General features: G+C 50.9%; 2 protein-coding genes and 1 non-coding gene across 5 annotated transcripts in view; all 3 read right to left on the reverse strand.

The window, feature by feature from the left end:
• Positions 1-140: 140 nt before the first annotated feature.
• On the reverse strand, positions 141-9614 carry E2F1 (E2F transcription factor 1). The gene is made up of 7 exons (XM_020902507.2): positions 9225-9614; positions 4437-4527; positions 3834-4053; positions 2886-3038; positions 1891-2005; positions 1570-1795; positions 141-1453 (listed from the first exon to the last, which is right to left on the reverse strand). The coding sequence occupies exons 1-7, from the start codon at positions 9483-9485 to the stop codon at positions 1206-1208; spliced, it is 1314 nt and encodes a 437-aa protein (XP_020758166.2). The 5' UTR covers positions 9486-9614; the 3' UTR covers positions 141-1205.
• PXMP4 (peroxisomal membrane protein 4) overlaps positions 4442-26587 on the reverse strand; it is a 30878-nt gene continuing 8732 nt past the window's right edge. Inside the window, exons 4-5 of one of the 3 annotated variants that reach the window (XR_011489606.1) lie at positions 22363-22979; positions 4442-4527 (exon numbers count right to left, since the gene is read on the reverse strand). Coding sequence is in view for 1 of the 3 variants with exons in the window: in XM_020902538.2 (XP_020758197.1) it covers positions 22716-22979 (264 nt within the window). In the remaining 2 variants the exon portion in view is untranslated. Of the gene's footprint in view, positions 4528-12851; positions 16713-21910; positions 22980-26587 lie in introns of those variants that run through there. The other 2 variants (XR_011489607.1, XM_020902538.2) reach the window with 2 other exon arrangements.
• On the reverse strand, positions 14677-14749 carry TRNAG-UCC (transfer RNA glycine (anticodon UCC)). Its single transcript has one exon. It is a non-coding gene; the product is annotated as a tRNA-Gly (tRNA).

Consider the following 26587-nt stretch of genomic DNA (forward strand, 5'->3'; position numbering starts at 1 on the left):
TGGGGCTGTGAGGCTCAAATAAGATGAAACCAGGCAGGGACAGGGAAACGGAAAGTAGGGGACGGTCATCATGCCAGCAACATTGACCTCTCCCACCCACAGACCTGCTCCCAATACACAGTCCCCAAACCGGGCCCAAACACCATCAATATATTTATTAAAACCAAAGCAGAGGGAACAGAGCTGTTAGGAAGGCAAATCAAAGTGCAGATTGGAGGGTGGGGCAGAGCAAGAAGTGGGGTGGAGGGGGCACTTCAAATGCCACAGGAAGGGCCCCTGTGGTCTGGGCTGAGGGGGGGAGGCCCTTCGCCCCACCCCTCCCGCCCACCCTGTCAGTGAAGGTCCCCCACTCACCTCTCCCATCTCACATCCATCCTGGGGGCAGCTGGGGCCCTGCAGTGACCCCATGGGGAAGGACCACCCCCTTGATCCACCCATGGCTGTCAGTCAGTCAGTCTGTATCTCCCTCCCTCGCTTTCTGAATAAATAAACCACTCAGGCCTCAGCTCCTTCGGAGTGGGGCAAAGAACAGCTCAGGGACCCCTGCCCTCGCTCAGAGGGTAAGGGAATTGCGGCACCAGTCCCACATCCCTCCTACCCTTTGCTGATGCCCCAAGCTTGCCAAAAAGGCCTTGATAAATAAATAACGCTCCATTAAAGCTTCAATCAGAAAAACCTTTAAGACGATAGAAGTGCTCTCGCTGTCCTGCCAACAAGCAGGCCAAGGCCTCTCCACCTGGCCTGGTCAGCACACAGGATTCTGGGGGCAGGTGGCCACCCTGGGCCTTGTGGGGCCCCTGGAGCAAGAAGACCAAAAGTGCAGTTAGAGCCCCCACCACGCGCACACATGGACTCATGCACACACACGTGGACACACTGGGGCGTGTTTTCAGTGCACGCACAGATGTGTTCACCTTCATTCCCCGGGACATGCACACACACATGCTCACACACCACTCACCCCGTGGACACACACGTCGGGGGTTGGGTGCATGCACAAACACACCACAAACAGAATTCTTCCCTTCCTGGCTTGCTCAGCCTCCTGGCAGAAGCCAGACTCCAGAGCTAGAAGCCTCTGGAGGTAGGAGAGAGGGGCATAAATTAAACGTTTCCAATTAGGCTAGGACGGCCAGGGGCGGGGGGCTCCAGGGCTGCAGAGATGGGGTGGGCATCTCAGGAGGCCCTGGTCCCCCTGAGCCCTGTCAGAAATCCAGGGGAGTGAGGTCCCCAAAGTCACAGTCGAAGAGGTCTCTGATGCCCTCACCCTCCTCGAGGCCAAAGTGGTAGTCGAGGGCCTCGTTGGGGGGAGACAGGCTGATGAACTCCTCGGGGAGGAGGCCGGAAAAGTCCTCCCTCACGTGCTCCAGGAGTGAATCGGCCGCCACCAGCGGGGACAGGCGGTCCTCGTCCACGGGGGCCCGCAGGCCGCCCATCCGGGAAAGCAGAGGTTCTGGGGAGACGGGGGAGCATCACAGGCTGGGGACACCCCAGCGGGGAGGGGCTGACACACCTGCCCACCCGCCTGCGAGGGGCCCGGCCCACCCCGCCCACCCCGCCTTCACCGACCTTGCTCCAGGCTGAGCAGGGACTGGCTGGGATCCGTGGCAGGCGATGTGGACGGCGGTGATGGTGGCGGCGGCACTGCAGTGGCAAGGTCAGCTGCCCTGTCCTCCTCCCCCGAGGCTGCCCCCTGGGACGGGGTCTTTCCAGGGCTGGTCCCGCCCACACTCTCCTCGGGGCACAGGAACACGTCGATGGGGCCTTGTTTGCTCTTGAGAGAGATCTGAAAGGTCTGGGCGGAGGCAGCGGGCAGGGTAAACCAAGGCTCGGCTGGACCACCAGCCCAGCCCAGCCCGTCCTGGTCTGGGCTAGACTCCCAGGCCTCACCTCCGAGGAGTCCACGGCTTGGAGCTGGGTCTCAGGGGGGGCCTTGATCACCATGACCATCTGCTCTGCAGGGTCTGCGATGCTACGAAGGTCCTGGCAGGTCACATAGGCCAGGGTTGGTGGAGTCAAGGACCACATGACCTCTGGCCTTTGGGGGCCACCCACCCGGACAGCTCAGAAGGCAGAGCCCATCCCTGCCTAGTCACTCCTGTCCTCTACATTGCCCACTCCAGGGGCTGGCACATGGTTGGTGCTCTAGCAGATCTCATGCCCTTGAGCCTGCTTCTACGTCTGCAAAATGAAATCACTCTACCTATTAAATCTCAAGGTAATGACGGCTGCCTATAATCCTTTCATAAAAATTACTTAAATCCAGGCATAGTCCTAAGAATTTATTCTGACCCATGACCTTGATGTCAATTAGTGCGTGTGTGTGAGAGTGTTAAGTTGCTCAGTCATGTCCAACTCTGTAACCCCATGGACTGCAGCCCACCAGGCTCCTCTCTCCATGGGATTCTCCAGGCAAGAACACTGGAATAGGTTGCCATTCTCTTCTCCAGGGGATCCTCCTGACCCAGGGATTGAACCGAGGTCTCCCACACTGCAGGCAGATTCTTTACCGTCTGAGCCGTTATCTCCAAAATGTATAAACTTCTTTCAAAATAAAGTTTCTATTTTTGTAAATAAAAGCAACTCTAACCTCGAAGCTACAACCAGGTGTTGAATCCCTGTATTAAATAAATGTGTTATTGCTGATACTAGCTTTTCTGGTGTTAATCTGTATAGCTTTGAAACAGGATTGTTTTTCCCCTTTTCCAGAGGAAGCTGAGACTCAGAGAGGTTAACTAACTTGTCCAGTGTCACACCGTGAGCGAATGCTGAGCCAGGACCAGTATCCAAAGCCAGAACCCTCTCCTGAATCCAGGGCCCAGGGTAAGCCCCTCCATTCCCACTTGGATGAGGCCCTGGTCCCCCTCCAGGCAGTTCAAGGATATCGCTGGCTGTCAGCATCCTCGGAGAGCAGACGCAGCTGCGTGGTGCAGACGTGGAGCAGGTGATCCAGCTGCCGCTCGCTCTCCTGCAGTTGCTGGAGGTCCTGGGTCAATCCTTCAAGCCGCCCACCGATCCCCACCGTGGCATGGCTGCCTCTGCCGGGAGGCAACAAGTGGGGTCAGCAGCTCCCAGCCCTCTTCCCTGGAGCTGTGACCCTCAGCAACCAGTCTGCTGCTGCCCCCTGCCCCTGGCTCCTCAGCCGGGCTTCCAAGGCAGACTGGCTGGATTCAGAGTCGGGTCTGAATGTCTGGGAACACCCATGTGGCCCTTGTAGGGGCCTGGATAAGTACACGAGGGCAGACATGCCATGGAACACTCTGTAGTTGTGTAAAAAGACATGAATACATTAGATGCAAAAATGGAAGCATTTGTAAGACATATCAAGTGAAAAGAAAATAAATAAATCGGTGTAGAATGGAATATCTACCCAAAACTGAAAACACAAATGTGTCAGAGTGGAATAAGATCCAGGGAAAGAGGCGAAAACAGGAAAAAAACCTAAGAATTAACCAGAATAAAACAGTTGTGTTAGCCAAGCTCATCAACAGCAACAGAAGCCAGAACAGCGGTCAACTGGGTGGTATGAGGAAGGGACAGTGTCTGGGAAGGGGCACACAGGAAGTTTCTGGGGTGCTGGAAATGTTCCTTATCCTTATCCAGATGGTGGTTACCCAGGTGAAGAAATGGAAAGTTGCGCTGAGCTAGATGTGTAAGATTTGTGTTGTTTCCTGCATCCATCACCTCACGGAAGCCAGGTTTCCTCTCTAAACCTTGGTTTGCCCAGCCATAAGATGGGGACGCGGGCAGCCACAAGCAGGTATGGCTCTCAGCGCCTCTGGCCCAGCCCGCCCGGGGTGTCTCCGCCTACCCTCCTGTCCGCTGGTACCTACAGCCACTGGATGTGGTTCTTGGACTTCTTGGCGATGAGCTGGATGCCCTCCAGGACGTTGGTGATGTCGTAGATGCGCCGTTTCTGCACCTTCAGCACCTCGGCCGCCCAGTTCAGGTCGACCACCCCGTCGGCCGACCGGCTCAGTAACTCCAAGAAGCGTTTGGTGGTCAGGTTCAACGATGTTTCATAGCGTGACTTCTCCCCTGGGGACTTCACACCTGGGGGCCAGGCAGGACAAAGTGCCTCAGCACCATCCCCAGCCATACTGGGGCCCCTGGCAACAGCAGGGCAGGAGAATGGCAGGGTGGGGGTGGGAGGGGGCAGATGGTTCCTTCCCCTGGGTAAGGCCAAGCAGGGAGGCCCCATGGCTGCTGCCTGCCAACCACAGCATTCCTCTTCCCGCTGGGGAACTTCCCACCCCCTAGGGCTTGGGGAAGCCATGCCAGGCGGCCACTCCAACTGCCCCTTGGGGCCCCCCGAGGCCTGGATCAGACCCAGGCCTGACAGACCAGAGCTTACTCTGCAAGCATGCCTGTCTGTACACGCCCCCTCAATGTGGGTCCGGCCAGGGGGCCTGCCTGAGCCCAAGCCCTGGGGGTACCTTTTCCTGGGTGGCGGCCTCTGCCCCGAGCTGGCCCGCTGCTCTCGGCCAGGTATTGATGGTCAGTTTCCAGGTCTAACCTCCGCTTCACCTATGGCAAAAACAATGGAAGGATGCCCAGTAACCAGGAGAGTGGGGCCACAAGAGACCTGGCTGAGGACCAGGTACTCCTGGGCCGCCCCCTGCCCCAGTCACTCTACCAGGATGCCCAAGACTGTGAATGAGGGGGAGGTGCCAGGCAGCATGATCCTTCCCCACAGGACAGAACACTCAACCGGAAGGCACAAGTTTAAGCCCCAGTTCCACCACTACCTCCCTGGGGGATCTGTGGTAGTTTGCAAATTTTTTTTGCTTCTCCTCTTTTCAACAGATGGAGCCTGATGTTCCTCCCCTTAAGTACGGGCCCGATCCGGTAACTCGCTTCTAATGAACAGAATGTGGTGGAAGTGACGGTGTGTCACTTCTGAGACAGGGTCACACAGGCACTGAAGCGTCCTCCTGGCCCTTTACTGGATCCCTCCCTCGTGGTTGGAGCTAGTGGCTGTGTCACGTAGGCACTCAATAGCCCTAAGGAGGCCCACCTAAAGCCCCACCCCCAACGGCAACACGGGCAGGATCAGAAGCACATCCTCCAACCCCGGTCATGCCTTCTGATGACTGCAGCCGGGCCAGCATTTTGGCATTAACCTCAGAAGAGGTCCTCAGCCAGAAGCACCCAGCCAAGTCACCGCTGAATTTCCCACCCTCAGAAACTGTAGGATAACAAATGTCTGATGTTTTAAGCCGTTGGGATACAGATCCCCTGAATGAGTCACTCCCTCTCTGGTTTGTGATTTGTCTGTGAATACAGCAGCACAATCATGGCCCCATTTTACAGGTAGGACAACCCAAGCCCAGAAAGACTCAAGGTGATGCAGGAAGTGCCAGAGCCAGGATTCCTGCATGAGGATGGAGACTACCCTGGGGACTTCACAGGCATCTCCCTCATATCCTGACCTGAACCAGCTGTACCTGCCCCTCTGCCACCCACAGAGTTTCCTGAGCTGGAACCTGGTTCAGGCCCACCCACTGCCCTCATCGCATCTAGCTGCTAAAAATCCCGTCACCACAGCCACTGGCACCTCCTATCTGGACCATCCAGCTATCTTCCCACTGGCCTCCCTGCCTCCGTCGGTCGCCTCTACCTTAGTATCCTCACCTGCCACCACTTCTCCACAGGAACGTCTGCTGAGCTTCTGAATTTCTGCACAGACCTGCGCCTCCAAGCCTTAGCCCATGCTGGTTCCTCCCTGGCTGGCCCTCGCCTCCCTCCCTCCCTCCCAGTTCACACCAACGCTTCCCCCTCCATAGAGAGGCACCTAACCCATCACCTCAGTCTTTCCAGTCAATCGCGCAATAGAAATGGAGCCTCTTCTCCCTCAGGACTGCCACAAACCCAACCCTTCCCCACACGGTCGCTTGCCACAAATTTCTGCAGGTGTGTAGTCTCACCCAGAGGCTAGGGAGCCCCTTGGAGGCGGGCACTGGGTCTGAAAAATCTCTGGACGCAGGGTCTGGGCATCAGCATGTGCTTGCTGAATGAACCACCCCACATGCTGCCAGACTCAGACACTCCCCTCTCACGCAGGCACTCGTGATTTCCTCAGGCGTCTGCCAGTATCAGAGCTAATGCAAGCTGAGTGCTTCCTGTGTCCTGAGCACCGCTAGGTAACTGCTTCACCTGCATGTGATCACCCACAACCTCCAGCCGCCTCGCAGCAGGGGTTCTGATGACTTCCACTTCCGGAGGAGTCTGCACCTCGCAGAGGTCACACAATGAGAGGTGGAGTCAGGATTCGAACCTTAGTGGGCTGGGCAGAGGCTCATCCGGAAGCCAGGCTCCCGCAGGCCAAACCACAATGTACTCACTCTCCAGCCTAACCCCAAAGCCCTGAATCCTAGCATGCTCCAGCCAACCGCACCCTTTGCCTCCTTCCTGCCCCCTCAAAAGGGTGCCCGAGCTGAAGGTGGATCCATGCCACACTCAGGCAGACAGATGCCCATCTCTGCTGCTGTTCTCCAAAGATGCAGGCACAGGGACCCAAAAAAGCAGGGATGAAAGAAATCCGGATGACTCAAATACCTATCCATGGGAGAGGCCACAAAAACTGGTTCATCCAGCCCTTGGAATACCACACTGCTGTCAAGAAGGATGGGGGCAGGTTGATACAAAACTCTCCCAAAGACATAGTGACAAGAAAAACATGGTTACGAAGCAATGCATTTATGTGATCCCTTTTGGGGATTAAAAAGCTCATGAAACCATTTTCTCTGCTTCAGTTTGTATTATTATAGAATCCATTTCAGGAGTAACCTTGCTATCAGGGCGAGGACCATGAGGAATTGCTGCCTTGTCTCTAAAGTGGGGATGATGTGCTATTGTAACACAGAAGTAAGTGAAAAACTTCAATTTCTAAAACTTTAGAAAGATGTCATAACCACCTTAAAAAAAGAAAAAAGCAGACTCTGGAAGAGAAAAAAGGAAAAATGGATGGGGCTGGGGATCTTGTCCCCCTCAACTTTCTCATCTCTTCTTCTATAGGAAATATGTATTATATTCAGTTTGTTTTTTAAGAGCCATGACAACAGGGGAGATGTGGACAGGAAGAGCCAGAAGGAATGGCTGAATTGCAGAGCCTTGTAGGCAGGAGGCCCTCAATGAATGCGCACTTGTGCAGAAGCTGAGCCTGTAGCTTGTTTCAAGGACTGTCCCCAAACAAATGCTAGTGCAGAGGGTGAGTGGAAGTCACAGCTCAGATAGCCGGTGGCTACTCACAGGTACGATGTTAGGGGGTGTTGGACGGCAAAAGCTGGGCCCGTGTTTCTGGACTACAGCAGCAAGGTGGTACCGGGCCCTACCCCTGCTCACAGCAGAAAACACCTACTGGCCCTTAAGTACTGTGACGGCAGAGGCTCTTTACTTGCCTCTGTGCCTAGAACCTCAGAGACACTCACTAACAACTGCTGAATGAATGGAACGCTCAGATCCAATGACGCTGCCCCTGACACCCCGGGAGCAGAGGGCAAACCTCCTGATCCCAGTCCCTGGCTGGCCCTCTAAGCCTGAAGCTCCATTGGCCAAGGGCAGGACAGCCCTAGGCCTAAGCACCTGTCAATCAGCTAAATGGAGGCTACTTGTTCAGGCTCCAAGCTGGAACCTGCAGGGACAGGTTGCTGGGGTACAGGAGACCAATCGGGGGACCCACTCTATGCAACTTCCCTCCCTCTCACTCATTAGGAGGAAGGGACCCTGGGCTTCCTTCAGTCTCTATTAGCATCTCCAGGAAGTAAGGCTTGCCAGCAGTTAACCACTCAGGAAATCTGGACTGGTCCCACCACTCATGAGCTGACTCACCAGGGAAGGTTCTAACATCTCTAAGCCTCAGCTTCCCTATCTGTAAAACGGGAAAGTTGTTGATAGGGTTAAACGAGTTAATTGGGTAAAGTGCTTGGCACATGGCCTAACTCACAAAACAGTCTCAAAACAATGGTGCCTCCTATTGTTATTATTAGCATTTCAGTGATTCCGGAAGGAAGGATGTACTGGGCAGGGGGCCAAAGGGGTCGGGGGAACCTTGTTGGGATGCCTCAGGGACCAGCTGCTACCCAGGCCTCCTGTCAGCAGTTGCGCTTCCACCTCCTTGCCCTGGGCCCTGCCTCCCTGCCTCAACTTGCTCAGCCAACTGTGCTGAGACCCCATCCTGCCTGCCCATCCATGCCCTAACTTTACCCAGAGGCTACACTAGTCAAACTGGTCTCCACGCACTGTCCTGCAGCCCACAGGACCAAGCTCTAGGCCTCCGCCCCTCCTTCCCCCCACCCCCTAATTCAGACACCTCTCTGGGCCCCCTAGTCTCAACTGTCTTTAGCCTCTTGCTGTGCAGGGAGCACTTTATCAAGGGATCTCCCTGGGGCATTTACTCTCTCCTGGCACTGGGGGCCTCCTCTCCAGCTTCCAGAGGCCTAGCCCACCCAGGACTTCCACTGGGGCCCCGGGGTCTGCCTGCCTGATTAATGAGGTTCCATGGCAACCAGGGCCTGGGAGGGTGGAGGGTGGCAGATGGAAGGACAGGCAGAGGGAGGGGATCAGCAGCTGGCCCAGTCACCCCCGCCCCTGCAGAGAAGGCCTCCCAGCCAGGCAGCCTGTCCCCAGAGGCCCGGAGGGCCAGGCCTGCACCTGGCAGTCCCAGAGGCAGGAAGGAGGGTCTCCTCAATGGCTCTTCTACGGTCTGGTTCCAGAACACCCCTCTTTGACCTCCCCAAGCAGCCATGCCCACCACCCAGCCACAAGTTCTGGTCTGAAGCCAGCAGGCCTCAGTTTAAATCCCACTTGCAGCCTTGTGACCAGGGGGCAAGCCACTTCCCCTCTCTGGGCACAGTTCAGATGGGCACAGTGACAACGCCGAGCTCACAGCATGGATGTGAGTTTTAGCTGCCTTGAAGTCAGCCAGAGGCCTGGCATGCAGTCAGCGACAGCTGAATACACGTGGACCATTATTATCATTGAGTCTGCTCTGGCGAGGAAGCTGAGGCCCAGAGCACAGAGCAGCAAACAAGGACTGGCCCGAGGTCACCCCGCACCCCAGGGCGGAGCCCCGAGGCCCAACCCAGGCTCGGCACCGCCCAGCCTGGGCGCCTCAGCCCACCCTCCCCCGCCCCCGCTGCCGCCGGGCCAAACATAGCGCCCCGCCCGGGTCTGCGCGGGGGTCCAAGGCAGCGCACTCGGCCCAGTGTCCCTGGTGTCCGTACCGGCGGGCGGCCGAGCGCGGGGCGCGGCGCGCTGGGTGTGGGCCGGGGCGCCTGCGGAGTGGCGAAGAGCAGCAGGTCAGGGTCCCGGGGGCCGGCGGCGGGTGCGGCGGGGCCGGCGGGAGCCGGCGGGGCGCTGGCGTCCTGCGCCGTGGAGATGATGACGATCTGCGAGGAGTCGAGCAGCCGCAGCGCGCCGGCCCCGAGCAGGGCCTCCAGCGCCGGCGCGCAAGGGCCGCCCGCGGGGGCCCCGGCCACGGCCATGGCGCTCACGGCCCGCGCGGCCCGGGTGGCAGTCGGCGGCGGCGGCGCGGGCCCATGGCTGCAGGCAGAGGCGAGGGCTAGATCCCGCTCCGGATCCCGCTCCGCCCCCGGCCGCCGCTGCCTGCAAAGTCCCGGCCACTTTTACGCGCCAAATCCTTTTTGCCGCGAAAGAGCCACGAGCCGCCGAGCGCTACCACCATTGGCTGCCCGTACTGTGACGGAGGCGACGGCGACGGCGTCCATTGGCTGCAGCGCGCCGGGCCGGCGGCGGAGGGCGGGACGGGGCGGCGGCGCGAGGCGGCAAGGCCAATCGCGGGTCGGGGCGCGCGCAGGCTTTGTCGGGGCGGTGCCAGGCGCGTTCGCACTCCCCGCCCTCAGAGGGGACGGCCCCTGTCCGAGGAGTGGTGGCCCCACCCCCTCCCCGACGCACCCCCGTCTGGCCGATGCCATCTGAGTGGAGACATTGAGGACAGAATGTCCATTAAACATATCTCAACGTCAGCAGACCCCACGTGACCCCGAGAACTCTCACCTGTGGCCCCAACACCCTCGGCCAGATCTCTAGAAACTGCCTCTCTTCTTTTCTGGCTTCTTAGGCCCACCTCCAAGCTCCAGCCACATCTCCCTCAACTTCCCTCACCAAAGCCGTTCACTTTCAAATCGTGTGCCCACCCTATTCCTCTCACCCAGAGCCCAAGAAGAAGGGAGCTGTCGGAAAATGGGGAGGGATGTCTGGCCCAATACAGCTCTGGGCTTTTCTACAAGCCCTCCTATAGCTGGAAACTCTTCAGTACCCAATGCACAACTTCTGCTTGAATTGATTCACTCATTCAACAAACGTTTTGAGAGCCGGCTCTAAGCCCCATTCTTGACTTCTGGCGCTAAGGAACTCACAGTTTAGTGAAAAAGGGAAGAGGGAAATAGGTAACAAGCATTTACAACATGATGTGGAATTTTCACTATTAATTCCATGTTAGATCTCACAAAGGGAGGAGGTGAGTATGCTGAGCATGAAAATGCATTTAATCCAGAGGCCCTGGGACCTCTCCATCAGCCATTTCTCATTGCTCAGATCAGCTGATTTGAGCAATACTGTCCTCTCCTCTATGCCAGGCTCTGTGCCAGCACTGAGGGCAGAGATGTAAAAGGCTTGATGATTTCTATGAACTTGCCTGCCATCTGGTGGGGACTGACCCATCAGGGGAAAAAAAAAAAAGCTAAGACGCAATCAAGATTGAGATCCCTAGGCCCCGTATAAATATCACATCTTCCAGGAAGCACTCAGGTATTGAAGTTATCCGCTTCCTCCATTGTCCACCCCCACCTCTGTCCCAGCACTGAGGAGTGCACACTGGATTTCTTTATCTGCCTTCCTTATCAGACTGGGCTCCAACAGGGCCTCTTCAGACACTGGTCTGATCCACAGTAGGTGCTGAGAAGGGCTGTAAAAAGATCAGGCTCACACTGGAGGCTACCTGGAATGTCCCAGGTTTCAGAATCACCTGGGTGCTTGTTAACTATGGGCCCACCCCATCCCTGCCAATTTAGAATCTAAGTGCCCAGGAATCACTTTCACAAACAAACCCCTACCCTCATGCCAGCTGACTTTTATGTATGTTCACATTGGAGAACAAATCGGTGTACTTGTATAACCAAAATGTGTGGGGCAGCCTCAAATTACCGTACCTTGCAGTCACTTCATAGCCTGTTTCCTCATCTGTAAAATGGGTTCACTGCCATTCCCCCACCTCACCTTCCAGGGTTGCCATGTGTATGAAAAGTATAAGGGATCTGAAAGTGTTTCAAAAACTATTAAGATGAGGTGGTTTAGGAACACACCAGGAGTTTCCTAAGCAGTTTGTGAAATTACCCATCGCAAATCCCAGACTATATGAGCACTAGAAGGGACCAGAGAGACTAAATAAGCTTCTTACAGTACAGAAGGGAAAACTGAAGCCCATTCAGGAGTGAAGCCAGCCAGTGACACAATCTGGCAGGCAATGGATTCCCAGCCCCGGGGCTGGCCTGTCCTCCTCCTCCCTCCCCAGTTCAAGAAGCCCCCACTAGAATGGTAGGTCTCATTCTAAATAGCCAAGCCAGATCCTGACAAGAGGGTGAGAGAAGCCAGCAACATTCCCACTCCAGAGGGAATTTCCTTCCTTCACACATTCCCAAAGGGGCTCAACAACACTAGCATTCATTCTGTGAAGCCCTCTCATGCCCAACAGTCATTCAGCAAACATTTATCAGGCACCTGTTATATACTAAGCACTGTACTGGTTGCTGGTGAAGGAAGACAGATACCATTATCACTGCCCCATTTTAGGATGGGGAAACTGAGACCTAAAGGGCATGAGCTGACCTAGCCAATGAAAAAGCTTATTATTCAGACTTGGTAAGCCTGGGGATTTTCAACGCCCTGCCTTCCCTAAAGTATTCCAGTACACAATCTCCTAGGTCAAAGCAGGTGCCCTCCGTCCCACAAGCTCTCCTGTCCTATAGCAAAAAGGAGTGAAGAGCAGAATTTCCAGTGTGAACTCAGAGATAAGGGACTTCTGCATCTATTAATACCCACTTGAAAGCAGCAAAGGCTTTCTAAGATAGAGCCTCTTAGCCCCAAGTCAGACATATCCTGATAAGCCTGTTCTCAACAGTTCTCAGACTTCAAAAAAAATCCACAATTACTGGGTAGCCATTTCCACTGATGATCTCCTTTCGACCTGATAAATAAGTGAAGCTCGTTTACCTACATGGCGCAGAAAGGAGGCTCAGAGAGGGGCACTCGCCGTTCAAGGTCACACAGCAGAATAGAAGTCTTCCACTGTGAAACCCAGGGCCTGCCCTTCCCGTACGACCCCTCTGTAAATACCCCAGGGTCAGCCTCAGGGCTGTTAAGAGTACAATGTGTGGTTTCCAAAAGGTATTATGTGGATAGTAGCTTAATTAACAGGGGCTCTCTGTCCATCTCCACCTTCCTCAAGTCCTAACTCTAGAGGAGTCCAAAGGGGTGGAAGCTCCTGGAGCCATGATCCTTTGCCTGAAGACCTCTTTCCAAGAGGCAGGCTGGTGGAGGAGTGACGGAGTGGGCTTCTAAATCAGGTGGATGTAAACGAGAATCCAAGTCTGTGACCTTGGACAAGTCAGTTCACTTCTTCTGAGCCTTACTCATTCAAGCCACTCCCCAGTCTCCATTCAATATTTACTGAGCTCCTGCTATGTATCCGACATTGTGCCAGGTGCTTGGGGGGACAGCTGAAAGCAAAACACTCATCTCTGACTCCTGGAGCTCACCCTCCAATGGGACAGTCAGAATTACTTCTATGTATCTGCACAATATGCTCATTAAGAAGTTTGACAAGCGACACAAATGGTTCAAAGCTATTTATTCCGCATACACCAACTCCCCTAAACTTACATTCATAGCTTAAAAAAAAATCTCCAAACATGAGTATCCCATTATTATAAGGAATACATAATTGGGAGAAATGATTCTGTGGGGACTTCATTTTATTAAGAGGCACAGAGATATCCATTGTTGAGTTCTGGCAGAAGGAGGTGGGGAGTTTTACGTCTGCAACATTACATTCATCTCAAATGATCCCTTGTCACTACACTGAATGGTTTGACTGACGGTTTACTGTCTCTCGAGACGTTCTGTCACGGTGCCAGTCCTGGCTGTGTCTGAACACAGGCCTCTCACCCATTCGGGAGGCTGTCTCACATAGGAGCAAGCCTTGGGAGTCGGGCAGACCCCCACTGTGTGGCTTGGCCAGATGGGTAAGTGATTTACCCCCCTGAAGAGCTCTGCTTGCCTCCTTCATAGAACAAGGGGCAGGGGCTCCTCAACAGAATGGGTGTCAGGGTTCAATGAGAAAACAAGACAAGCAGAGTTTGCAAACTGGCCCGCAGGCTGGATTTAATTTGCTCAAAGTATTCTTTCCCTGAATTATGAATTAGTTTTTAAAACAAATTTTAAATTGGGACATGCTATAGAAAAATTTAAGTATCTGGATTTTTAAAATTTTTTGGCCATGTTGCATGGCTTGCAGGATCTTAATTCCCTGACATGTGGAATTCTAACCATCCGATTACAAGGGAACGCCCAAATGTTTGGCTTTTAAAAAAAAGTAATATCTGGCAATGCCAGGTAGGCCATCAGGGTACTGAGCAGGTGCTGTCCCCCATTTAGTCAGTCTTGACCCTCCAGGCAACCAGCATCCCTGCCTGGCTTGCCTCACATGATGACCTTACTTGCCCTGCCACTCTGAGTTTGCAGTCCCTAATGCCTGCGCCAGGCACTGAGTAAGCATCCAATAAATGTTAACTACTCTTAGTGACATTACTAGAGCACCAGCATGGCTCCTCTTTGCGGAAGACGTGGATGTGGAAGGGAAGGGAAGTGGTGTTCATGGGATTTAGGGCCAGCCAGCAGTTGCCTAACTGTGTGGCCTTGGCTAAGTCTTTGGTCATCAGCCAGTCCAAATGTCCAGCCGGAGGGTCCAAGGTCAGTGGAAGTGGATAGGCCTCTGGTCCATAAGTAAGCCTCCCTTCCCTTGTGCCCCATTATTCCATGAGCTCAAGTTCTGGGGACCCCCTCTCCTCTCCAAGGCTCACCCAGTGCCTCTTCCTTTCTCTGTATCACTCCAGCCTCTGCAGTGGGATTATGCTTTTCCAAGCCAAAGGTAGAAAACCTGACACAGTGGCCATGCCTGCCCTGACCAGGGCTGCAGTGAGGGGGTGGGGAGCCCTTAAAGCAGAAGGGCTCTGTTTTCTCACCTGTAAAATGGGGATGGTAATAATAATGATCACAGTGTTCACCTTAAAGGCCTGCAGGGACATTAACTGAGTTATGAAAGTGCTTAGGGCAGTAGTTGGCGCGTAGAGAGCCCTCAATAAATGTCAGCAGTTACTAAGAATGAAGGCTGAATTACTGGAGCAGCTTGCCTACATCTCCTCCCAATTTTTCCAAATGAGAAAAGAAAAAAACTTGTGAGGCTGCAGAACGAGGTTTCAAGCAGCAATCCGTGCACCACTTCCCAAACTTTATTAGGCTCAGAGACAAGGAGAAAAACCCATTTGGACGGCAATGAAGTGTGTAGATGAGACAATCCTATATTCCACTGATTGAGACCATTTTGTAAAAATTGATTAATTTTTTTTGGCTGCACCAGGGGGCAGGTGAGAATCTTAGTTCCCTGACCAGGGATTGAACCCGTGCCTCCTGCAGTGGAAGTACAGAGTCTTAACCACTGGACCACCAGGGAAGTCCTCTATCAAACTTTCTTTTTTCGTATTTAACAGCTCTGAAAGTGAGGTGCATGATACAATCAATGGCATGCCCATTTTTCATCAGCAGCTCTTCTCTTTCCTAGGGGCTCAAGATAAAACGTTGTGCCTCATTTTGGAGGGTGTCTTGGAAGTCGTAGATAAGGTGACTGAAAAGCACGGGGCCCCTGGGCTTGCCCCCTCAGAGGGCTCATTCTTCTCATCACCTCCAGCCTCACCAGCACGTTTGAGGCTCGCCACGGTGGAGCGAGTTGCTTTTCTTTCATTTTGCTCATTTTCTTTCTGACACCTGCTGACCTGCATTTGGTCCCGGGGTTGACAGGCACATGGCAAATGCGGTCAGGGAGGGGAGTAGAGAGAGCTCAGGAAGAGAAAAGCTTTTCATAATATATTAAGATATTCAGAGAGGAGGAGCCTGAGATATTCTCCCTCCCTCTCCTCCTGTTTTTTTGAACAACAAAAAAATCCCTGCTGGAAGCCAGAGTTATATATATGCCAAACAGGCCAGGAAACCCAGCAGGCCTCCTGGAGCTGGCAATGAACCGAAACAGGGGCATTGTGTCCAGGCCACTGGCTGGCTGAGGGGCATTGTTAGGGCCTGGCCCTGTCTGGGAAGAGGGGGGCGCAGGGGGCAGGGGGAGTGTGTTCCCATGACTCCCTGGGGAGTGACAACAATCAAGGCCAGCTGGGAAGCTGGCATGCCAGGGGCCCGTGGGCGGGTGGCTGGCCCCAGAGGGGCCGTGGAGGGCTGCAGGGGGCTGAAGAGGCGAGGGGAGGGGGCAAGGTCCAGGTCTGCTTCTCAGCTGGGCAGGGGTGAGGGGGTTCATTTGCTATGCCCGTCTCTCTCATCCCCACCTCCGAAAAGTCCTGGGCCACTGAGCCGCTTTGCAAATGATACCCCAGATCTGCCCACTGCTCTCCACCCCGGGGCCCCACCCTGGTCCAGGCTGCCATGGTCTCTCACTGGGACCCCTGCCTGGCCTCCTCACTGGATCCTGCTGCCAGCCTGGCTCTCTCCGTTCTGTTCCCCACACACAGCTAGAAGGATCTTTCCAAAATGTAAATCACATCACAGCCACATCATTCTCCTGCTTAAACCTGCCAAAGGCTGCCTGTCAAACTGAGAAGAGAACCCAAACCCCTCACTCTGGCCCACAAAGCCTGCCTGATGGGCCCAGCCAGCCTCTGGGGCTCTAGCTCTGACACTATGGGAAGCCCCCACCTGCCATTCTGTCCCAGTCTCAGACCTCCGGCAGGCCCTGGAATGCTGTCAGCTGTTCCCCTCTTAGGGCCTGTGCACTTTGCAGCTCCTATGCTGGGAACACCCTTCCTCTACCTCTCGGCATGGCTCGCTCCTCATCATTTGGGTCTCAGAGGGAACAGCACCTCCTCAGAGAGGCTTCCCTGGAAAACAGACCCTGCTGTTCTCTACTGCACTGCCTTCCTGGCACCTGCCACTCTGAACTGTATATTCGTTAGTCTTCCCTCCCTGGGTGGTAAACCGCAGGTGAGCAGGAACTGGTTTTTTCATTGCTAAACCCTAGTCTCCCATATCACCAGGTACCTAGTACCTAGCAAGAACTCAGCCAATATTGATTGTTGTTGTTCAGTTGCTAAGCTGTATCCAAGTCTTTGTGATCCCATGGACTGCAGCATGCCAGGCTTTCCTGTTCTTCACTATCTCCCAGAGTTTGCTCAGATTCATGTCCATTGAGTCAGTGATGCTATCCAACCATCTCATCCTCTGTCACCCCCTTCTCTTGCCCTCAATCTTTCCCAGCCTCAGGGTCTTTTCCAATGAGTCAGCTTTTTACATCAGGTGGCAAAGTATTGAAGCTTCAGCATCAGTCCTTCCAGTGAATATTCAGAGTTGATTCCCTTTAGGATTGACTGGTTTGATCTCCTTGCAGTCTAAGGAAGTCTCAAGAGTCTTCTCCAGCACTACAGTTAGAAAGCATCCATTTTTCAGCGATCAAGCTTTCTTTATGGTCCAGTTCTCACACCCGTACATGACTACTGGAAAAACTATAGCTTTGTCTATACAGACCTTTGTCGGCAAAGTGATGTCTCTGCTATTTAGTACGTTGTCTAGGTTTGTCATAGCTTTTCGGCCACCCTCAAGCAGTTCTGAAACTGTGATTCATGAACCCAAGTTCCATGAACTTGGACAGGAAAAAAAATTACACCTATATTTTCACCAGTCTCTAACTCAAATGTAACATTTCCTTCCATTTTAAATGTAGGCAACAATTCAGAGGCCAATTAGCAGCAACTTGGGACTTTATCACCAAGAGAAATCACAGGTACTTCCTTATCACAGCTGCCCCAGGGATCCTAAGATACTGTTCATGCTTATGACACCTGTGACATCCTGGTAGTTTTGGACCAGCCACTCGATCTTTTTATCTGATGTGTTTAAAAAAGAACACACAGGGCTTCCCTGGTGCCCTGTACTCTTTCAGCAGTAAAGATTCCACCCGCCAATGCAGGAGACACAAGCTGGATCCCTGACCTGGGAAGATGCCACATGCCTCAGAGCAACTAAGCTCGTGTGCCACAGTTACTGAGCCTGTGCTCTAGAGTCTGGGAGCTGCAACTATGGAGCCCATGAGCTGCAACTACTGAAGCCCACGCACCCTACAGCCCATGCTCTGCAACAAGAGAAGCCACCGCAATGCAAAGCCTGCACACCACAACTAGAGAGCAGCCCCCGCTTGCCACAGCTAGAGAAAAGCCCGAGCAGCAATGAAGACCCAGCACAGCCATAAAAAATATTACTAAGTCACATATAAAAAATAATGATTATTATTTCAATGTTCAATAATTGTTGTCTTTTGTAATTCTATTTATGGTTTAAAAAACCACATTCTTTTTTAAAAAAAAGCAGAGTTCTTGAGAAGGGTCTATAGGCTTCCCCACACATAAAAAAGACACCCTGAAAAGGAGTGTCCTGAAAGAGCTGATGTAGGGAGTTCCTTGGCAGTCCAGTGGTTAAGACTCTAAGCTTCCGCTGCAGGGGTCCCAGGTTCAATTCCTTGTCGGGCAACTAAGATCCCACAAACTGGGGAGCATGAGCAAAAAAAAAAAAGAGCTGATGTGGTATGACTTTGATCTCTCTCAGCTGACATCCAGCCCATGAGAGGCTCTCTCTCAGAAAAGCAGGAGAGTAAGGCTTCCAACAGGAACCTCATGACCTGCATTTCACTGCTGCCTGGTCCTGTCTTGTTTATGAAATCATGAGCACACAGGCCTATAACAGAGAGCAGGGAGCCCTCTCGAAAATCAGCACTCAGAGGGGAGCCCAGCTTTCCCTCTGTCCTCGAGCTGGGCCCCTGTGCCCTCCAGTCCCAAGAGTGAGTCCTGCAGGAGGCCTCTGGCTAAACTTAACACACTCTCATCCAAAATGTGGACTTTCCCCATGGCTCAGTGGTAAAAAATTCACCTGCAATGCAGGAGCCGAGGGTTCAATCCCTGGGTCAGGAAGATTCCCTGGAGGAGGGAATGGCAAACCACTCCAGTATTCTTGCCTAGAGAATCCCGTGGAGAGAGAAGCCTGGCGGGCTACAGCCCATAGGGTCACTCAGAGTTGGACATGACTCAGCACGCATGCACCCAAAATGCTTTTCAAGGCTGAAAGAAGATCCTCTCTATCCCTATGAATCTGCAACAAGATAAGGGAAAGGAAAAAAAAACATTTCTTTTTATAAATACCCTTATAGAAAGCAACCCACCTGCAGTCACAGATAGACTATTGGTTCCAAGAGGTAGACACAGCATGATGTGCTGGTTTAGGAGGGGGTCAGGTTAAAGCCTGATTCTCACAAACCCAACACGCACCCATGGGAGTGGGAGGAGCGAACAGTGTGGACAGAAACACCATCTCCAGGATCCTTTCTGGAGCTTGCTGAGAGGAAGGCGGCAGTCGTGAGAAGCCGAGGAGGCAGCTTCTTGGAGCCTGGGTTTGTGAATCATCACTCTCACGTGGGTTCCCCAAACAACCTCTAATTTGGGAGAGAAGCAGTAGAAGGGCCCCAAATTCACTTCAACTTTGTCCTTCCCCTTTCAGTTGGAGTTCCGTGGGCATTCATCTTGGGTGTCATCTACGACAAGGCTCAGGACATCGAGGATGATTCATCTTCATGCTGATCTGCCCGAGATATTTGGGGACTTGAGGGTGGGGTTGAAGGGGACAGGAACTGGCTCAAAGAAAGGTCTCCTTTTTTTTAAAAAAAAAAATACTAACACTGACTTTTTTATTTTTTGGTCACACCCCACGGCTTGCAGGATCTTAGGTTTCTGACTAGGGATTGAACCCGTGCCCTTAGCAATGAAAGCGCCAAGCCCTAACTACTGGACTGCCAGGGAATTCCAGGACTCACTTTTATATCAGATTATTGATCAAAGAGAAACCAAACATGCAGAGAACAAGGAAGGAGTGTCCAAGAGTTCTTGAGATGACAGTGCAATGTAAAAGCTTCTTAGAGGACAAAGATGGGTGGTTGTTCAGAGAATTTCTCATGAAAGGTGCACTAAAATGTATGGATGGGGCGACCCTGGCTGGGGCGGTGGCGGGTAGGTGGAGCTGAGGTTCAGGGGGAACTTGACTCTTCCTTATTATACACTTTTTGTACCCATTTACGTTTTGTGCTATTGTGTATGCATTATTGCTTAAAAATTTTTGTTTACAGCTTTGCAAGTCAGAGACCTCATAGGAAAGTAGCAGGTGCTTAATTGACACATGTTAAAACACTGCTATTTCAGGAACTAGCATTTATGGAGCGCTTACCGCGGGCCAAGGGCCCTCTGGCAATCCCGGTTTTCCAGGTCTTACAGACGGGGAGGCTGGGCCAGGAGGGAGCTGAGTGGGAACTCCTCCCAGGAGCCGGGGCTCTAGTCCTGCATGAGGACCACACCGCCTCCCTCCCTGGAGTGAGCAGTTGGAGGCACCAGATGCTTTGGCAGGATCCAGAGAGATGCCATCTGTGAGGGGAACCTATTCTTAGAGAGCAGAGACAGTGGGTGGGGGAGCCGGCCAGCCCCCAGCGGCAGTGGGGGGACGTCGGGAGGAATGGGCCAAGGCTTTTACCTTCAGCTGAGGGGCGGGGCAGGCCAGGTTGAAAGCACAGTATCCATAGTCCTTGGGGCCAAGCTTCCTTTTACATTTGGACGATACATTGGAAACAGCAGCAGGCATTTATCGAGTGCTTACTTTATATGCTGTCGTATCATTTAATCCTCCACACCACCCTCCAAGGCATGTGCCATGAGAATGGCTGTTTAACAGATGACAAGACGGAGGCCCTGAACGGTTAAGTCACTTACAAGGAAACAGCGGGGCCAGAACTGAGCCCAGACACTCTGGCTTCCAAAGCTGATAGCCTTAACCACCACGCTCTGCTGCCCCTCAGCTCACTGCACCGGGGGCCAGTTTGAGTTTGGGTTCCCCCAAGAGCAGATCCCGAGATGAGGATGTTGAGTGCCAGCAGTTTCTGTGGGAAGTGGTCCCGGGAAGCAGTGGTAGGGGCACGAGGAAGGGAGACAAGGGAGGAGGTGTTATCACACGAGTGACTGCTGTGGGTGGCCGGAGCTCAGTCCTGCTGGGTGCTCTGGGAGCCAGTGTGGAGCAGGCACCTGGGAGTTATCCCACCCAGTGGCAATCGGAGTGCAGGAGTGGGGGTCGTCACCAGTCCCTGGTTGACAGCTGCTCCCAGGATGTGTTACTCTCCAGCACTGCAGGTCTGCCGCAGGCTGACAGAGCAGGTGCCAAGGGCAAGGGAGGAGCCCTCAGGCTGAAAGACTCAGGGTGGCAGTGGGGTGGCCGATGTGCACTGAAGTGGTAAGTTAGACAGGATATGGGTGGGGCACTCCAGCATCTGCTTTAAAACCCACTTGCTGGTGGCTACCCCCTCCCCTCCCCATGACCTCAGGACCTCATTCAGCCTCCACAGAGTGAACTAAGGGAAGTTCAAGACCACCTTCTCTAAGCTGGCAGTACAACACCGTGCCTGAGAACACACCGTTTAGACTCAGACCCAGTCCCACCTTCATGACCTAACAGCTCTGTGACACAGCTTCCTCGTTCATCACATGGGCTACTGGCTGGCCCCCTGTCATTCCCTACCACCTTGTTACTCAAGCTCAGAACAGCAGCAGCCATCACCCAGGAGCCATGAGAAACCTAGAATCTCAGGCCCCACCCCAAACCCACTGAATCAGAATCTGCATTTTAATAAGATTTCTAGTGATTCATGTGGATATTTCTACTAGTAATTTTCAAAATATAAAAAGAGACTTAAGTATGCCTACTCCAATTGATGGCCCATGAACCAAATCTCCTGGAGCTGTGCTTGATTTGTTCAGCTTGGTGGTTTAAAAAAAAATTTGTTTGGCACACACACAAGTCTCCAGTTCACCAGGTCCCCGTCCCTCCCGACTGCATAGCACCCAGAACATCATCATTTATGCCACTTCCCAGGCCGCTATAGGCATTTGAGTGTGCACACCAATAACTAGCTAATTTTGCATAGCATAGTTTAGGTTCCTAAATTTAAGGCACTGAAAAAAAAAAAAAGAACTTTGAAATTGCATAGATCTGGGTTTAAACCCTGGTCTGGCTGTCACACTAGTTGTATTATTGCCTTTGGCAAGTTACTTCTCCGATCCTCAGTTTCCACATCTATGAAATGGAGATCAAAATATGTACCTGCAAGGTCATTGTACGGGTTAAAAAGAATAACATGCAAAGCACCCAGGAAGGAGGAAGGAGGAGTTCACTAAGCGGATGTCATTAGTAGTTGAAGCAGCTGTCATAATTACATAAGTCCAACGTAGACACCAGGTATTGCTATGATTATCCTCATTTCAGTAGAAACTGAGCCTCTGAGAAGAACCTCCCCCAAGGTTACACAGCGGTCCAGCAGGGACTCAAACCCAGGTCCTCCAGCTCTGTATCTGCACTGTCCACTAGAATTTTCTTCAAGGATAGAACATTCTAATCTGTGCTGTCCAATACAGCAGCCACTGGCCACATGTAGCTGCTGAGCACTTGAAATGTGACTGGTCCAGACTGAAAAATGCTGAAAGTGTAAAATACACACCTGATTCTGATGACTTAGTAAAAGAAAATAAATAAAAATAAATAAATTTAAAAAAAAGTAAAATATCTTATTTTTATATTTAGCACACATTAAAATGATAACATTTGAGAAACATTGGGTTCAAAGATATAATTAAGGTTAATCATCTCTGCTTCTTTCTCTCCCCACATTTTTTTTTTGGGGGGGCCCATACCTCGTGGCATGTGGGATCTGCGCTCCCCAGCCAAGGATAGAAGCCCTGCCCTTGGCAGCAGAGTCCTAACCACTGGACCACCAGGAATTCCCTCCACTTTTTAAAAACTGTGTCTGCTAAAAAAAGCTCAGTCACATATGTCTCACACTGTGTTTCTGTTGGACAGTGGAAACGCTGGAGCTTCTACAATAGAACACCCAAGGCAAGGAAAAGAGTGTTGTCTAAAAATGCATTTTTGCAACCCACTGCCCCCCAGCCAGAAGCCCTCTGCTATAGAAGAATGGTCAGAGAACATACCCACCAGAAAGAGACTTCGGGGCCCTCCTCTGGCCTGGATGATCCCTGAGGCCCAGGGTGGGGTGTGACCTTCCCTGGTCTCTCAAGATTCAGCAGCCATCACCGTGCCCAAGGCTCCTCAGCCTGATTCGGTGGCTCGTTCCACTATTCAAGAGTACCTAACGAGAACTGATAATCAGTGCTTCCATTTCGCCAAATGGAACCCTGGGCTAATAAAAGTTAGAGTCTGAGACTCCAGATCTTGAAGGCGTAGGATCCTCCGGGATGGTTAGCAGATGGAGCCAATCTCGAGCCGCGGCTGGACACCTCCGTCACCTGACTGGGGTGCAGGAGCCTTCCTGAGCACCTGGGGTGCTGTTACTTGGAGGGTTGGCTCTTGTTGTAGATAAGGAAGTCCGAGAGGTCATGCCACACGTTGCTGTCCTCGTACAGGTAGGTCATGGACGACTGCAGTGAGGGCTGCAGGGTGGGCCGGTGGTACTCGAAGAGCCACAGGACCAGCCCCCACACCAGCGCTGTGAACCACGGAAACAGGTCCGACCTGGGTTCGGGGATGAAGCCCTTCTCCACACCCAGGCGGCACAGGGCAAACAGGGTGCGGGATAGCAGATACATGCTGATCTGTGGGAGGGAAGGACGGGGTTACAAGTGGGCCCAGCCACTGGGAACCTTCTACCTACCCCAGCCCACCCAATCTCATCCCTCCCCCATTTCCCCCCCATTCCCCTCCCCCACCCCGCCCCACCCTGGAGCATTGCCTATGTACTGGATCGGGGTTTTGCAAAGTGTGGGCAAGGTGATTTGAAGTGGTTTGCAGCAGGCATTTGACTATTACTGTTTATGTCTTTTTTTGTTAGCAGCATTGCATGGCAAATGGGATCTCAGTTCTTCAACCAGGGATTCAACGCTGCAATGAAAGCACCCAGTTTAAACCTCTGGACCGCCAGGGAAGTCCCACTATTTATGTCTTTTAATTTATTATTCTTTTTATTAAAAATTTTGAAAATGAATATATTTACATGGCTCAAAACTAAAAGGTAGCTTGATGACAAAAAACACAGTCCACAAATGAAAAAAAAATTAATAAACTGGATTTCATCAAAATGCAAAATTCTTCAGTTGTGAAAGTCCATGTGAAGAGGTTGAAAAGAAAAGCTACAGACTGAGAGAAAATATTTACAAACACATATCTGACAAAGACTCATGTCTCGAAAATATTTTTAGAAACTCTCAAAACACAACAGTGAAAAAAAGAGGCAATCCAGTTAGAAAACAGGCAAAAGACAGATATTTCACTGAAGAGGTTACACAGAAAGAAAACAGACACATGTAAAAAGGTTTAGCTTCATTAGCCATTAGGGAAATGCAAATTAAAACCACAATGAGAGGGACGTCCCTGGCAGCCAGTGGTTAAGACTCTAACCGTCCAATACAGAAGGCCCAGGTTCCATCCCTGGTTGGCAAACAAGATCCTGCATGGCACAGCTAAGACCTGGTACAGTCAAGTAAATAAATAACTTTTTAAAAACCATAATAAGCACTATACACCTATCAAAATGTCAAAAATCTGAAATGTAACAAACCACATGCCAGCTTGGAGGTGAAGAAACTGGATCACACATATATTCCTGATAAGAATGTAAAATAGGAGAATCACTCTGGAAAACACTTTGTCAGTCTCCTCTAAAACTAAGTATATATGTACCATGTATATGTGCTCAGAAACTGAGTTGTGTCTAACCCTTTACAACCCATTGGACTGTGGCCTGCCAGGCTCCTCTGTCCATGAGATTTTCCAGGCAAGAATACTGGCGAGGGTAGCCATTTCCTCCTCCAGGGGATCTTCCCAACCCAGGGATCAAACCCTTACCTCCTGCATTGCAGGCAGATTCTTTATCACTGAGACATCTGGAAAACCCTTTTGTACCATATGACCCAAGAATTGCACTTCAGGTATTTATCACAGAAGTGAAAAATATATTCACCAAATACATGTACAAGAATGTTCTGAGCAGTTGCATGACTAATAGCCAAAAGCTAGAAATAACCCGGATGTCCTTCAATAGGTACATACATACCATGGAACACTACTCAACAGTGAAAGGGAATGAACAGCTGATACAATAACTTGGAAGAATTGCCAGGAAATTATGCCGAGTGAAAAAAGCCAACCCTCAAAGATTACATACTATGATGACTCCATTTATATAATAATTTTTAAAATTGAAGTATAGTTGATTTACAATGTTGTGTTTCAGGTGTACAGCAAAGTGATTAAGCTATACATATACATATATGTATGTATATTCTTTTTCAGATTCTTTTCCATTAAAGGTTATTATAAAATATTGACTATACTTCCCTGTACTAATTGTTGTTTATCTATTTTATATATAGCAGTATGTGTTAATTCCAAACTCCTAATTTATGCCCCCCCACTTTGGTAACCATAAGTTACCAAAGTTTATGTCTGTGAGTCTGTTTTTGTTTCCTAAATAAGTTCATTTGTATCATCTTTTTTAGATTCCACATGTAAGTGATATATTTGCCTTTTTCTGTCTGATTTCACTAAGTATGATAATCTCTAGGTTCATCCATGTTGCTACAAATGGCATTATTTCATTCTTTTTTATGGTTGAATAATATTCCTTTCTCTGCGCGCGCGCGTGTGTGTATACACCACATCATTTCCATGCTTGTAAATAGTGCTGCTATGAACATTGGGGTATATGTATCTTTTTGAATTAAGAGTTTTCATCTTTTCCATAGATATGCCCAGGACTGGGATTACTGGATCGTATGATGACTCTAGTTTTATTTTTTTAAGGAATCTCGATACTATTCTCCACAGTGACTGCATCGATTTACATTCCCACCAACAGTACATGAGTGTTCCATTTTCTCCACACCCTCTCCAGCATTTATTATTTGTAGACTTTTTGATGATGGCCATTCTGGCTGGTATGAGGTGATATTTCACTATAGTTTTGATTTGCATTTCTCTAACAATTAGTGAAATCGACCATCTTTTCATGTTCCTTTCCCTCTGCCTGTTGGCCATCTGTATGTCCATCACGTAACATTTTTGAATGGAGGTCAGAGCAGCTGTTGCCAGCAGTCAGGTCAGGGAAAGGAGGGAAGGGGGAAGGAAATGGGTGTATCCAGGATTCCTAGAATTTGAAATTTCATAGACAAATTCATTGAAATTTCTATCAAAAAAAAACTGGGGAAACTTTCCCAAAATACAAAATGCTTATATCCATAGACTTTACAACTCCATATATAGGAACTTACAAATAGACTGACACAAGTGTAGGAAGATGTCTTAACAAAGATGTAGACTACAGTGTATGTGTGAGGTCAAACGCTAAAGAACCCCTAAATGTCCATCCACTGGAGACTGTGAAATCAAGGCTGGTCCATCCCATCAGCAGAGAGCTCTGCTCATGTTATAAAGGATGAGGGACTAACAAGAGAGGCCTCCAAGACACACTGTTACATGAAAAAAAAAAGTACTATGATCTTGTTGGTGGAAAACTCCTGCTATGAACACTGATACAAGTACAGACAAGTTCTGAAAAGCTAAACAAGACACAGTTAAAATGACCGTCTATATACATGTATAACTGATTCACTTTGCTGCTTAGCAGAAACTAACACAACATTGTAAATCAACTATACTCCAATTATGTATATGTGTGTGCGTGCTCAGTCATGTCCAACTCTTTTCAACGCTACGGACTGTAGCCCTCCAGGCTCCTCTGTCCATGGGATTTCCAGGCAAGAATACTGGAGTGGGTTGCCATGCTATCCTTCTCCAGGGGATCTTCCTGACCCAGGGATCAAACCCATATCTCCTGCATCTTCTTGAATTGGCAGGCAGATTCTTTACCACTGAGCCACCTGGGAAGCCCAATACTCCAAGAAAAATTATTAAAAAAAAAAAAAAAGTGTTTCTGGACAGTGGCTGGACAGTTAGAGGGGGAGAGAGACTTTCTTTTCAATTTATTTTCTAATTTCATCATGATGTATCCTAAGCATCCAGGAATGTGCCAGGCACATAATGGGTGCTTAGTTTGTATTACTTAAAATGTGAAAATAAAACAATTATTTTTATAATTTAAGAATATTAAAAAAAAAAAAGAATAAGAAATTTGAGGGAGGCAAATTAGAAAGACTGCCAACTTTTCATATAGCCCAAGAAGGATGCTAAAATAGCAGCAGCAGCA

This window comes from Odocoileus virginianus, chromosome 9 (assembly GCF_023699985.2).
Source record: "Odocoileus virginianus isolate 20LAN1187 ecotype Illinois chromosome 9, Ovbor_1.2, whole genome shotgun sequence".
In the NCBI taxonomy this organism is placed as follows: Eukaryota; Metazoa; Chordata; class Mammalia; order Artiodactyla; family Cervidae; genus Odocoileus; species Odocoileus virginianus.

Excerpts from the sequence above, each read along its gene's own strand:
- E2F1 (XM_020902507.2), bottom strand. The coding sequence starts at position 9,485 with ATGGCCGTGGCCGGGGCCCCCGCGGGCGGCCCTTGCGCGCCGGCGCTG. Across the intron at positions 4,054-4,436 it reads AGGCCGCCACCCAGGAAAAG|GTGTGAAGTCCCCAGGGGAG; the intron begins GTACCCCCAGGG and ends CCTGGCCCCCAG. Across the intron at positions 3,039-3,833 it reads AAGAACCACATCCAGTGGCT|AGGCAGCCATGCCACGGTGG; the intron begins GTAGGTACCAGC and ends GCCTCCCGGCAG.